The sequence below is a fragment of the Patagioenas fasciata genome, chromosome 28, assembly GCF_037038585.1.
Source record: "Patagioenas fasciata isolate bPatFas1 chromosome 28, bPatFas1.hap1, whole genome shotgun sequence".
Taxonomy (NCBI): Eukaryota; Metazoa; Chordata; class Aves; order Columbiformes; family Columbidae; genus Patagioenas; species Patagioenas fasciata.
The window spans coordinates 2568671-2583129 of NC_092547.1; the positions used below are offsets into that span (position 1 = coordinate 2568671).

General features: G+C 49.9%; 1 protein-coding gene across 1 annotated transcript in view; it reads right to left on the reverse strand.

The window, feature by feature from the left end:
* Window positions 1–14459, reverse strand: part of LOC136115847 (dynein axonemal heavy chain 9-like) — a 59188-nt gene that overhangs the window by 35751 nt on the left and 8978 nt on the right. Inside the window, exons 4-7 of the mRNA XM_071799996.1 lie at window positions 13738–13903; window positions 10073–10175; window positions 8590–8829; window positions 694–855 (exon numbers count right to left, since the gene is read on the reverse strand). Coding sequence (XP_071656097.1) covers window positions 694–855; window positions 8590–8829; window positions 10073–10175; window positions 13738–13903 — 671 coding nt within the window. The remainder of the gene's footprint in view (window positions 1–693; window positions 856–8589; window positions 8830–10072; window positions 10176–13737; window positions 13904–14459) is intronic.

Here is a 14459-nt window from a genome sequence, read left to right on the forward strand (position 1 = left end):
TTCCAAAAAATGTCCATATAGCTGCACCTGTGTGTTGAAAAAGGGGAAAGAGCGACAAAAGGGAAGGAAAGGGAAAGGATAAAGCCCCAATACTTGCTCTGGACCTTTTGTAAATCACAAGAACTCATCACCTTAAGAAAATGTGAGCACAAGAAAAGCCCCACGGCAACAGCTACAGCATGACACTGTTGCATGGACAATGATTAACAGCCAGAGGAAAAAGCACTGTCTGCGTTACTGTGATATTTGCAGGACTCCAATGGCAACACTGCCGGTGATGACAGGACTGAAGCAAAGCAGGTCTAGAGCTTCCATTAGGAAGATATTTTGGAAAAAAAGGAAAGCACTAGGGATTTGTGCCTGCATCTCACTTTACTCCCACCAAGACTGGGGATCTGACTCTTTTGCTTTTGCCACAAGACTCAAGACATTTAAATAAAATAATTTCATTAATTCACAGAGCCGAAATCTCCTCTCCCCGGTGCCCTTAGGGAGAGCATCGTTCACCCAAATACCAACATTGGCAGCCCAGGAAGCAGTTGACAGAGATTTTGCTCCTGGTGTCCCACCAAGAGCATCACACTCCCTGCAAGTGAGAGACTGGCAGACCTTGGGTCAAACTTCTCTTGCCCAAGGAACCTTTTTCCTGTAAGCACGTACGTTATTATCAGAGTTATGAACCTCAACACTTACGTCATATAATTTCTTCACCGTCTCCAGCTGGATTTTATCAAAGGTACCATAATCCTTTTCTTCAACCATCTTATCCCGGTAGACTCGGTTTGACTCGTGCAGGTAGAGTTTCACCAGGTCTTGGGGGTGCTGCAGACATTCCGGGGTAGAGAACAGAAGGCCCTGTGGGGTGCAGAGACCAGCAGTAAACCCCACCTTGACCTGAAGGGCCTGATGTCTCCCCAGCATCCAGGCTGAATGGGGCTGAATCACTCAAAATGCAGAGTTACTGTAACAACCTGCAAATCAACTTCTGAAGAAGCCCCTGGAGAACGTGCCCTTCGTTACCTCCAATTTCCCAAAGCAATTGTATATATTACACCAATTTTAACAGCCAAAGTGCATCCCCAGCGCAGCCTGATCTCCAAGAGTGCGTAGGGTCAGACACCAGCCCGACGGGCGGGTTTCTGCATCCCAACACCACAGCACGGCTGCTTTGTCAAGAAGAAGATAGTTTGGACATCTTAGCGGTGATGATTTTTTTCTAAAATCAATTAATTTTAATTAGGTGCATTCTGGCTGCAGGAAATATTAGTTTCTGTCTGCTTATCACAGCATGTTTACCATGAACTCTATTCAAATGCATAAAAGAATTATATTTCAAAGAGGTGTCACCTATTACTAAGCCTATTAACAGCACCCAGGGTTTTCAATGGCATGTATTAAACAGACAGTTTTTATTCCTAACATCTAATTATTTACACACAAAACATAAAATGTATTAAAAGCAATGTAAAGCAGGCCATCTCAGCTCGATGGATCATGGCTCAAATCATTTGGGTTTCACATTTGTCATTACAGCTGTCAAGCTGTTATTTTATTTATTTCAGAGAAAAGATAGTGAGAAGAGCTGATGACTCAAAGAGAATAAGGTGAAACCCATCAGGTCCTAAAAAAAAGTCACTCTAAAGACACTCCAAGCCACAAAAGTTGTGTTCTTGATGCAAGCAAATGTAAGGCTCAGAGGGAAGAAAATCCACGTTTCACAAATCTGTAAGCAGTTTATTAACTTAACACCTGAACATCTCCCCTTCCTTCACTTTACAGACCCGACTCTCCCGACTCCTCTCAGCAGAGCTACCAGGCTCTGCCACGGCAACCAGCGGCGTCCCCAGAGAGCGACGGGGACGCTCTAGATATGGAAGAAATTGCTGCCCCTGAGGGTGGTGAGAGCCTGGCCCAGGTTGGCCAGAGAGGTGGTGGATGAAACATCCCTGGAGACCAGGCAAGAAAAATAAATAACTTTTTCTTTGCAGTCTAAATAACATTTAAAATTATACTAACTAGTGCAGCATAGCGACCCCTTTCTAGCTGTCCTGCACTGCTGGATGAAGCACCTGCTCTCCTTTCTCCTGACGTTCTTCTTGGGGAGCCTGGAGCTGCCTCAGCAGCGGTGACATGAAAACAATGACAAACACAACAACAGCGTGTGGGCCACAAACTCAAGAGTCCTATTTAAAGTGCCAATTTTTAAATCTGCTCTGATATCAGGGAGGGTTGACGAGAGGCTCCAGTCACCCCCTTGGCACTGCATAGAATCACAGAATCATTTCAGCTGGAAGAGACCCTCACGAGCATCGAGCCCAACCATACCCTAATTCTAGCATGAAACCATGTCCCTAAGCACCTTGTTTAAACACCTTTCAAACCCCTCCGGGGATGATGACTCCACCACTGCCCTGGGCAGCCTGTTCCAGAGCACCGTGGTTGCCATGTGCGATAGAGCAGCTGCTGGCACCTGGATCTCTGTTAGGAAGAAAAATAGCAGAGATGGGAAGAGAGAAGGAGGGGGAAGCTGTGAAACCAGACTGGCTCAGGTAACCACACGCCAGCCAAACCCAAGGTAAAGCTGTGCCAAACAACCGTGCCAGACCAAGGCACAAAACAAACTCTTGCTGACCCTGCGCCCATCTCGCCGCCGTCATTCCCAACTCAGCCACAATGTCAGCACGTAACACACAAGGTGCATTTCGGTGCTTCAAGCCTGAAGTTTGCAGGGCTCTTTAGTGAGCTCAACCAAGGGTGAACATGAAAATCCCTCCCCATGCAAAGGAGTGAGGAGTTCACTGGCAGCGGAGCCGACGTGGAGCAGCAGGACACGCCGGAGCCCCCGCTGCTGTCTGGCTGTCAGGAGGAGAGAGCCTGCTCTTCCCCAGCTGCCACAGATCTTAATGTGACATGCTGCTTCAAAATCTTGTTAGAAATAGGAATAAAAAGCAAAATACAACCCTGCTGGGTCTATGATTATTATTTTACAGAGATGACAGATATAATTTAGAGCATAATACCATGGTAACCCTTTCAGATGGAAAGAAAGACAGCAGCAGGGCTTTCTCTGGTGGGAGCCAGCGGGGAATGTATTTTTAAAAAGCATAATCCACAACTCTGTCACTGCAGAGACCTGTCTGCTTTAATCAAGGGTAAATTGCTTGGAGCGTACCAATCAATTTAACTCTGCAGTGCATGGTGGGACCCAGAGGCACGAAAAGGTGCTGTAGAAGTGCAAGACAAAGTAGTGTCGGACTTGAACCACAGACGGGACCCACTACAGAGCGAAAGTAACAGATAATACCTTCTGATGAGCCCAAAGGATTACAAAGGACTGAAGGGTGACCTTGCCCCTGCAGCAGTAACATCAGTAACAGTAAATTATATACTCACAACAACCAGGAGCCAGGCTGCCGTTCCTGCAGACCTTGCCTAACCCTGCTCCAGCCCCTTCTTGCCTGTCATCCCTGACTGTGGTTTCCAGCCCCTCCTCATATTTCCAGTGAAACGTGACAGCAAATTAAAGTTAGATTATTACAAATTATTACGGTACTTGCTGAGCCTTCTGTAGTCATTTAAAACCAGCCACGAGCCCAGGGGGCTGAAGATGGTCATAGATTTTGAGGTTCCTTGTTATTCTTTTTAAAAATCAGGAAGCAGCATCCTTCAGCCCAGACCCTGGTGTGTTCCCAGGTCAGCAGTGACCCGAATGTGTTTGTGTACTCAGCAGAGGAACCATGCCCAGTGCTGGCTTCCCCTCTTCATCCCCCTTCTTCACCCACAGCCCTTCTGCCAGTCGCCACCTCCCTGGAGACTCATGTTCCCCTTTGGGAGCCAAACCCCCCCACAACACACACATTACCCTGGTGTCACATAGGACAGACCAGCTTATCTCTACTTGAGGGCCTGAACCAAAGTTTCACCCTTGGCCAGCTGACGCCAGACAAGCAGCAGCACTGAGTACAATGCTGAGGCATTTAATGCTGTCCAGCTGAAGGTGAAGTCCAGAGACAAAATCAAATTAGAACAGTGGATGAAAATCATTGTTCTGCAAGGATACATGGAATTTCTCACAGCCTTCCCAAGTCAACACAACTAGATGGTTTGGTAGGGGTCTGGAGCATCTTTCTGATGAGGAAAGACTCAGTGAGAGTTGGGGCTGTTAAGCTGGAGAAGAGAAGCTGAGAGGGATCTGATCAATGGGATCAATATCTCAGGGTGGGTGTCAGAGGATGGACCAGACTCTGTTCAGTGGTGCCCAACGCCAGGGTGAGGGGCAACGGGCACAGACTGAAACACAGGAGGCTCCATCTGAACATGAGCAGAAACTTGTTTGCTGGGAGGTGCCAGAGCCTGGCCCAGGCTGCCCAGAGCGGGTGTGGAGTCTCCTTCTCTGAGACATTGAAACCCGCCTGGACCCACCTGTGTGATCTGCTCTGTGACCCTGCGTGAGCAGGGCTTGGACTGGGGGATCTCCAGAGGTCCCTCCAACTCAACCAGGCTGGGATTATGTGGGATTCTGTAATGCTGAGGCATTTAGTGTTTTCCAGCTGAAGGTGATGTCCAGAGACAAAAATCAAATGAGAACAGTGGATGAAAATCATTGTTCTGTAGGGATACGTGGAATTTCCCACAGCCTTCCCAAGTCAACACAACTAGATGGTTCATCTCAGGAGAAACCTATTGTACAGCCAGGGCAGCCTGGAAAACAACATGGCTCAAGCAGTTCAGACAGGAACCCACACAACAGAAGAAGACACCTGTGTCCTTGAACAGCCGCTGGAACCCAGGCTGGATATCCTGACATGTTTCAAAAAGCATTAGAGACCCACACTTGGGCAACAGAGTGAAACCACACCTGTGTCCCTGATGGGGCGCTGGACACCCTTCTGGCCTCCACAGCCTCGGATGAACCTGGATATCCTCACCTACCTGAATCTGAGCACCTTGAACTGGAGCCTAATCCCACCTTAGATCTGCAAAGTGCTGATGTCTGACAAGAGGACAGTCACCTTGGACTCCTTTCACCTCCAGTGAATGAGGTGCTTCAGAAACACAGTTCCTCTGAGCTCTTCTCCGTGTTTGTCCATGAGGAAGAGCTGATGCACTACAGACAGAAATGCCCATTTTTCTCTGCTGGGGGAGAGGACGCGACTCGCCAGGCAAAAGGGAATCCCACTGAAGATACTCAGACCCCCAGAGACGATCATTCCAATCAGTCAGGACAAACATGAACAGTGCTTGACAAAGTCAATCCACTGCTGCCTGCCGAGCCTCCTACCCCTGGGTGTATAGGTTGCTCTTTTCCCTTTGGTTTCACCAATACCTGACAAATCTCTCTGGTATTTTGCCATCATTTGTAGTGAACACCTGGAGTCACCTTCAGCTGAACCCTCGCTCCAAGCAACGCAGACATCAGCCTGACCAGCTGGAGCCAGGTGGCAATGGGTCTTGGGTGCAGAAGGGAAAACATGAGAGCAGTAAGGACCTGTACCTGTTGAAAGGAATTATTGCTGACTTGATTTGGGGCCGTCTTCCTTGTTCTGTGCAACACTCACATGCGTACAATGTCCAAATTCATTAGCTGCAGCAATTAAGATACAAGTTCTTGGAGTGTTTTGTAATGAGGTAATTAGCACAGGACTCCTTGTCATAAGAGCTGTCAGGCAGTTTTGACAAAGGGAATCAAGCTGGGCTTCTAAGGTTGGTAGGTGCAGCATTAATATATAATATATTATGTATATAACAGTATGTATATAATAGTGAGATAACAACAGAGCCACTGGACAGGCTGCAAATGGAGCCATTTTAAGGACCTGTGCAGAGCCAGCAGTATCACAGCACAGCGGCAGCAAGTCCAGGGGCTGACCCCTCCACAGCTGCAATTTCTACGTGCTTTGTGCCTTTAACAGTTGTCATTGGCTGCTTGTATAACTACAGAACAGTCGGTAAAACAACAATCTCCCAATGCCCTTCACACACACAGCTATTGTGCAGGCGGTGTTTGATTGCTTGTCTGGGATTAAAAGGAATTTGAAAAAGGCAACATGCACCGAGCTACATCCACCAGTTCTCCATCTGCCCACAAGCTAAGGAAACTCACATGTCCCTAACCAGGAAAAGGGGGTTGTTTATTCCTTTATCTTTTTTTTTTTTCCCAGTTAGCATCATATCAAGGGTCATGGGCCATGGTAGACTGGAAGGTGGGTGGAGAACTGGCTGGCCCAGCAGGCTCCGAGGTCTCACTGGAGCTCCAGTGCTCCGCAGGGGCTGGTACCGGGGCAGTGGGTGTCTCCATGCGGGAGCCAGCAGTGCTCTCCCAGCAGGGCTGCAGCTGGCACTGACCACGCAGAACGCAAAGGGAAGGACCTTGACAGGCAGACAAAAGCTGTGTGAGGTTCAATCCACTTTTGGGGCCCCCAGGACAAGAAAGACATTGACATACTGGAACGAGTTCAACGGAGGCCACCAAGGTCATAAAATGGTGGAGGACAGGACATGCAAGGAAAGGCTGAGAGAAATCGGTTTGTTCAGCTCGGGGAAAAGGTGAAGGGGAATTTTAATTCTGTTTCTATCCCTGGAGACATCCCAGGCCAGGCTGGATGGGGCTCTGAGCAACCTGAGCTGGTGAAGATGTCCCTGCTCATGGTAGGGGTGGCACTGGGGGAGCTGGGAAGGTCCCTCCAACCCAAACTGTTCTGTGATTCTTTGACTCTGTCTACAACTACCTAATAGGGAGTTATAGAGAAGACTGAGCCAATTTTTTTTGGAGGTGTATAGCAAAAGGACAAGAGGTAACAAACTGCAGGAAGGGAAATTCCAACTGAAATAAAAATATATCAGCTTCACCGTGGAGTGGGTTTAGTGGTGTGACAAGGGTCGGAGAGGTTATGGGAACTCCAGTCATGGAAACATTCAAAACTTGGCTGATCAGCCTGACCTGACTTTGAAGCCAGCACTGCACAAGAAGGGTTTGGACAAGAGAGTGTGAGCTAAATTATGAGTTTATGAAGATTGAATGAAAGTAACACATGGAAATGCATTCCCGGAGTCCAGAGCTTCTTTCACACTCAATTTCAGGAAGAAAATTGTGTTCCCGTAGGGACAAACAGGATATCAGGAGATCTCAAAAACTCAAGAATATTTAATGTGAAGGAATAATCAAGAATGAATCCAAAAGGTAAGGAAGGATTTCAAGAAAAATTGGACCACTATTTCAATAAACATTATGAAGCCCAGGAGCCAGACTCCCCCACTCCTGAAGCCACGCGATAAACCAAACAACACCTGAGCTCAGTCGCTGCTCCTGCCCCAGCATCCAGACCTGGCAGGACATTTCCTAATATCCCACAACCTGAGCACCTTTCAAGCAGGTTACAGTTAAAATTAAAGCTTCCCATGGAAATGCTGCTTTTCTCTCTCTGCCTTTCAAAGCACAGATTAACTAGAAGTCAGGAGTTAACACGACCCACATCTAACATCAAAAGCTGCTGATGTTTAGCTGAGCATAAGTGACAGGTCTGATTCTTTCTTGGCACAAAAGAGTTATTAACTTTTTCAAGGCCCTGTTTTTGCATTTCCCACTACGTCATTACTTCAGTTCTTGTGTGATGGACCAGACCACAAGGCACCAAACTTTCAGTACGTACTTAGGAGAACAGGTGTTAAGAAGGACAGCAACAAGTTACAAACCGGGGTTCTACAAGAGTTTATGGTGTTCCAAACCTCTCGATTCGGCTGCTGAGAACCTTCTCAAATTTTACTAATCAGCCTTAAACTCTGAAAGGCTCTTTGAGCAGTAATATCTACTGCTTCAAAGTATGAGATTTCAGGGGAAAAAAAAGTCTCTCCGTTGTTGGAAGAAAATATTTCTAAATCTGAACAACTTCCCCTTGGTACAGAACTGGCTCTGGTGGAAATTCAGTTTTAGCAATTAAGTCAAAGCTGGGTTTGATTCAATTATCACCTTTTTAAATGCCACCCTTCATGCACATACTGAGCATCTGACCATCAAGAAGCTAAGAGGACATGCCAGTACAGGCCAACAAGCTAAGCTGGATCTAACTTCAGGGCCAGTAACCCACTAACTATCCACCACCTGCTTCAGTACAATAAAATAATTTGCCTGTGTGGTGGAACAGTGCCATTAATCCCCACATTTACACGTGTGGAACTGAGGCTCCCAAAGATGAGCGCAGCTCCATCGCACTCACCATCAGTCATTTAAGTGCTGAAGTCGGAAGCCCAAAGCTCCCTTCAGCTGGTCCCTTCTACAGCCAGAGGGCGTTTCAACCCACCCCAAACCTGCACATCCATCTGGAACTACTCATCCCTCCCCGCTGACCACAAGAGGCTGGAAAGTAACTAAGCTTCTCAAAGCCATGGGCAATGGTTCTGGAATCCATCCAAAACTAACAAGGAATTAAGGAATGGCCTAAGGTCACCCACTTTACCCAGGGCACACATGTGCTGTGTCATTTTTAGGTAGGAGACTGCATTCTGCCCACCAGAGCTAGAGGAACACAGCTCCGCAGCCTCTTGTAGCATCGGGACAAGCTTCAAGTCCCACAGGACAGCAACTGCACTTACTTGGAAGATATTGGAGAAGTCTCTCAAGTTGAAAATGTAGTGGAACTTGATGGCTGTTGGAAGGAATGTAGCGGCTACTTTCTGGTGCAGTCCCAGGGCAAGGGCAATCAGCTGCTGAGCTGATTTTTGCACAGCCCCCGAGAAATTCCCACTTGTCAGGTGCTGCGTTAAAATGGTGCTATAGATCCTGGACAAGGCATCCTGCCCAGGGATGGACAGCGCGAAGACACAGAAGTGACGCTGAGGGAGAGAAAGGAAGGCATGGAAAGGTCAGAGAGGTAGAAAAACACCTTTCAAGCAAAATGCCCTTGGGGATTTGCTGTGATAATCTCATCTAGGCTCCCTTTCCCATGAAATGCTGGACCAGATGATCTTTTGAGGTCCCTTCCAACCTGGGTTGTTCTATGAGTCTCTGATTTGCAGTCCACCTGAACAAGGTTATTTCCCTCTCCCAGTTTGCCAGCAGAGCTCAGGTGGGAAGTGACATCACTCTGCTCACTAAACCAGGGATTTTCAACTGCATCTCACCAATGCTACACTGGAAGTGCAGTCCATTGAAGAGCCAAAGGGCTCTGAAGGTCCCACCGACCTCTGACAAAGCCCAGTCACTGTCTCTATTAAGAGCAGCCCCTGGAAGGTGCCATCTCCCAGAGGACCTCTTTACTAATTTGGAACTTGCAAAGTTGCCCATGGGACACTTCATTTTAACTCCACACCTTGCTGAAGAGGAGCCAGGGTCCAAGCTGACTCTGGTCATTAGGTTTCTCCATGATGAAATGAATTTTGCTCACTGCTACCCAGTCCCTCCATCGGTTGGCAGCTCCCAAAAATCAAAGTCTAATGTTTAAGATCTCTTCCCAAATCTTCTGTTATCAGCAGCGCTTGAACTGCTTTTTGTTTGGCTTGGGGTTTTTTTGTTCGGTTAGGTTTTTGGGGGGATTTGGTTGGTTGGTTGGTTTTGGTGTTCTTTGTTTTGTTGGTTTTGTTTGGTTGCTTGGTTTGGGGTTTGTTGGGGTTTTTGTTGTTGTTGTGTTTTGGTGTGGCTTGGGTTTTTTTTTAGTTTTGTCTGTTTTCTTCGTTTGGGTTTCTCCCCCACACCTCTTTTTACTGACAGCTGCATCAGACAATTCTGGAAAGCAGGCGGCGTTAATGCACCATGCTTCAGAGCTAAATACGAGCTAAATGAAGGCAAAATCTGCCTGTATGGACCAGAAGGTTGTCCTGAAAGTAGGTGTTAAGCTGGCTGGCAACTTTTGACTTCCTCCTCTGACGGAGCTGCAGAATGCGAGGAAAAACAAACAAGGGAATAAGGGACCCAGTTCGGTGCTTCACTATTAGGAATCACAGTCACTCGACAGATTCGTGCCATTTGTACTGATAAAACAACAGCAGGATCTGCCAGTGGTTGTCCTCTAACCTCACGTTTAAATGATCCACCCCAAAATAAACCCAGCGATGCACCTGCCGTTGTGCAGGGCTTTACCTGCAGCCGAGGGTTGATGGTGAAGCTCCCCGCCGTCGGGTTCACGCACGACACATACTGCACGTTCGTGATCTCCTTCAGCGACAGCTTGGTCCGGTCGTACCTTCGGGCAAAACACAAGCAGCAGCACAGTGACCACGGCCACTGCCTCTCTCAGTACGTGTCCCTGGGCTGCCAGAGGCCGCTTGTCTTCAGGGGGTCAAATTCTGCGTCCTGCCAAGATGAGGCCCAGGCCCAGGTTGCCGGCCTATCTGTACACGGCCTGGCACACGCGAGTCCTGCTCCTGGTGGAAATCCTTCAGCTTCAACAACCTGTAGCTAATATTTCTATCAGTAATAAGCACTGAGCAAAGCCCCTGGGCCATACTCTTCACTTGCATGGAAATGGCAGAAAACAGCAGGAGTGTCTCTGGTTTGATCCCAACCCGGGACAGGGTGTGAGAGACTACAAGGGTGACTCTCAAACACTGTGGCAAACCCAGCCCTGCAACACCCAGTCATGGGAGACGGGCCATCGTGAGCAGGTGAATGGTGATTTACATGTCAAGGCCGAGGTGACAGCCACAGACAAAGGCTGGGTGACACAGGCAGTGCTGTGTTGAAGGACACGCAGCCTGTGCGCTGACAGGCCCGACACGGTGTCAAGGCCCAGGCTGAGAGACCCTCCGGGCCTCCCCCATCTTCCACAATCACCCCCAGTGACGCCTGCACAAAAGCCCAGGTGATCCCGAGGGCTATAAACCCTATAAAACCTGTGCCAGCACGGGCAGGGTGCCACCCTGGGGACCCTTCCACCCACCGGGCTGACCACGGGAACCGAACCACACACCACAGGGTGCTGAACCCTGACTACAGACCCAAGCATTCCTGCATAGGAACTGGACCTGAGACTACAAACCCCTCAAACACACCACGGAGCCCTAAGGGTGGTGAGACCTTTCCTTTCCCTTTCCTTTTCCTTCCCTTCCCATTTCCTTCCCCCTTCCTTTCCCCTTCTTTTCTTCCTCTCTCTTTCCTTCCTATATTCCTATTTCTTTGCCTTCCTTTTTGTGAGTAATACAGTAACATAAGGTTTAGAGCCCCACTTGTGCCACAAAACTCTTTCATGTGAATCTTTTCGCTGCTAAACTGTTTATCGATTGAGCTTAAGTAACATAAATCCTTCTGCCACTGAGTCATTTGCCAACTGGACCAAGCTACAAAAAATAAAGGTCTTTTGTTTGTGGACCTTCAGGATTGTATGTACTTTTTTCCAACCCAGGGGACTGACAAATCTCAGTCACACTTCCCCCAACCATAGCGCCAGGTGGGACATGACAAGGGTCAGCAGGCTGCTGCTGCCGGGGGAGGACAGGGAGTCCTGGGCTCCCTGGTTTAAGAAGGACAAGGAATTACTGGAGAGAGTCCAGCGGTGGCTACAAAGATGCTAAGGGATCTGGAGCACCTTTCTTGTGACAAGAAACTGAGAGAGCTGGGGCTGTTGAGCTGGAGAAGAGAAGCTGAGAGGGATCTGATCAATGGGATCAATATCTCAGGGTGGGTGTCAGAGGATGGACCAGACTCTGTTCAGTGGTGCCCAACGCCAGGGTGAGGGGCAACGGGCACAGACTGAAACACAGGAGGCTCCATCTGAACATGAGCAGAAACTTGTTTGCTGGGAGGTGCCAGAGCCTGGCCCAGGCTGCCCAGAGCGGGTGTGGAGGAATTGAAAACCATTCCAGTGGTTAAAATTCAGACAGTCAAGAAAACACACCTTCAATGAAAATAAAGAAATAATGGGAAGGGTTATTAGAATGGAGTCGTGAGACAGGTAAACTGAGCCTTGGCAGCTAGGAAGTGTCAGGTAGTCTGTAAACCCTGCCGTACCCAACCAACGGGGAACTGGGGAGGGAATTTGCAGTTGGGATTAGGGGTGGATATAAGCAGTGGCTTTTTGCCCTGTTTTGTGTGCCTACCTTTAGGTGGAACACCCGACCTTGCAAAATCGTTAATAAAATATGCTTTGCTGAGAGATCCTACCTGAGCCTATTATATTGGTGAGATGATAACTTCCTGCATGCAATACAGTGCCCAGTGGGCACTGCTGAGCACATGGGCAGAAGGCCTCGATGTGTCTGGGAGGGGACCCATGGCATGCTGCATCCGCCCGCACCTCGCTGCATCCCCTGTACGTTGCTGCATCCGCCCGCACCTCGCTGCATCCCCTGTACGTTGCTGCATCCGCCCGCACCTCGCTGCATCCCCTGTACGTTGCTGCATCCGCCCGCACCTCGCTGCATCCCCTGTACGTTGCTGCATCCCCCCGCACCTCGCTGCATCCCCTGTACGTTGCTGCATCCCACCGCACATCGCTGCATCCGCCCGCACCTCGCTGCATCCCCTGTACGTTGCTGCATCCCCCCGCACCTCGCTGCATCCCCTGTACGTTGCTGCATCCCCCCGCACCTCGCTGCATCCCCTGTACGTTGCTGCATCCCACCGCACCTCGCTGCATCCCCTGTATGTTGCTGCATCCGCCCGCACCTCGCTGCATCCCCTGTACGTTGCTGCATCCCACCGCACCTCGCTGCATCCCCTGTACGTTGCTGCATCCCACCGCACCTCGCTGCATCCTCTGTACGTTGCTGCATCCCCCCGCACCTCGCTGCATCCCCTGTACGTTGCTGCATCCCACCGCACCTCGCTGCATCCCCTGTACGTTGCTGCATCCCACCGCACCTCGCTGCATCCCCCATGCCTCACTCCATCCCCCACACCTCGTTGCATCCCTCTGCGCCTCACTGCATCCCCCTACTCCTCGCTGCAGCCCCTTGTGCCTCCAACGTTCCCTCGCAGCTCCCTCACCCTCTATCTGCCTGACTTCCCTGACACCCACAGCCCAAGATTTCTGCCTCCGCTCCACTGTCTCTGTTCCTCGGAAGCTTTTGGCAGAGCTCAGGCATGCACACAGCTGAGGAGAGTGGAAATTGCAATGCGTCCCTGCCCTGTATTCCCTGTGGAGAGATGCAAATATTCATGTCCCACACAGAGCTGCTGGCTAAAGTGTAAAACACACCAATCTCCTTCCAAAACAGTCACTGCTTTTCCTTCAAATCACCTCTGCCTAGATAATGGTTGTTTGCTGCTGCCTGACAGAAGACAATGTTAGGTGCTCACAGCAGGGGGGTTCACCCCAGCTGAGGCCAAATCCACAGCCGCCTCTGCTCTCAGCGTCGCGGGGCAGCAAGGCCGAGCATCGCGCTCCCCTCGCAGGCTTTGCACTGGGACCACAGTCACAAGCCACAGCAAGAGCAGAGCAAAGCTCCTCTCAACCCAGCTATGAGTAAGCAATCAAGCGGTATTAAAGAAGCGATGGACAACGTCCTCGGACACACGGTGTGAACTGTGGGGTTGTCCTGTGCAGGGACAGGAGCTGGACTCGATGATCCTTGCGGGTCCCTTCCAGCTCAGGACGTTTTGTGATTCTAAGTGAATTTGTTTGCTGGGGACAGGGGAAGCCCTGAGGGTGCTCAACTCTCAGTTCACCCAGAGCCTCCCAACCAGCTCTAGCCCAGCAGTATGCAATGGGAAGAGGGACCCACGCTTTGAGATTCTCTCAAACCCACTCCCCAGCACTGGAGCTGAACAAAAAGGTCTCCGACAACCAAGCCCAAGCAGGCTCCTACCAGTGGCCGTAGTCCAGGTGCTGCCGGATCAGCGTATGGGGCTGCACTGTCCCGTAAGCGTCCACCTCGGGCATGTTGAGATCATCAATGAAGTACACGAGCTTCTTGGTACCTGGAGGGCCATAATTCCTACCAGCCTTTTTCTCCAGAGGTTTCTCAAGCATACCTGTAGGGAGGCAGAGGTGCAAAGCTCATCTACTGGGAGAGCAACTGCTGCAAAATAAAAATGATTTCTCAGCCCAGCTCAATGCTGTGCTGTGTGTAGCTACAGCGGCCCCTCAAGGAGCTGAGATGTCCCCCAGCTGCAGCTGTATGAGGAGCAGCTGAGGGGCCTGGGGGTTCAGCTGGAGAACAGGAGCTGAGGGGAGACCTTCTGATCTCTGAACTGCCTGAAAGGAGCTTGGAGCCAGGGGGGGTCGGGCTCTGCTCCCCAGGAACAAGCGCCAGGAGCAGAGGAAATGGTCTCAAGTTGCGCCAGGGGAGGCTGAGGCTGGATCTGGGGAACAATTTCTTCCCCAAAGGGCTGTGGGGCATTGAACAGGCTGCCCAGGGCAGTGCTGGAGTCACCATCCCTGGAGGGTTGGACAGACGTGGAGATGAGGTTCTCAGGGACTAGAGTGCTAGAGCTGGGTTACGGTTGGACTCGATGATCCTGAAGGTCTCTTCCAACCAAACTGATTCTATGATTCTACAGTGCAGCTGGGAGCCCTGCAGGGACCCTT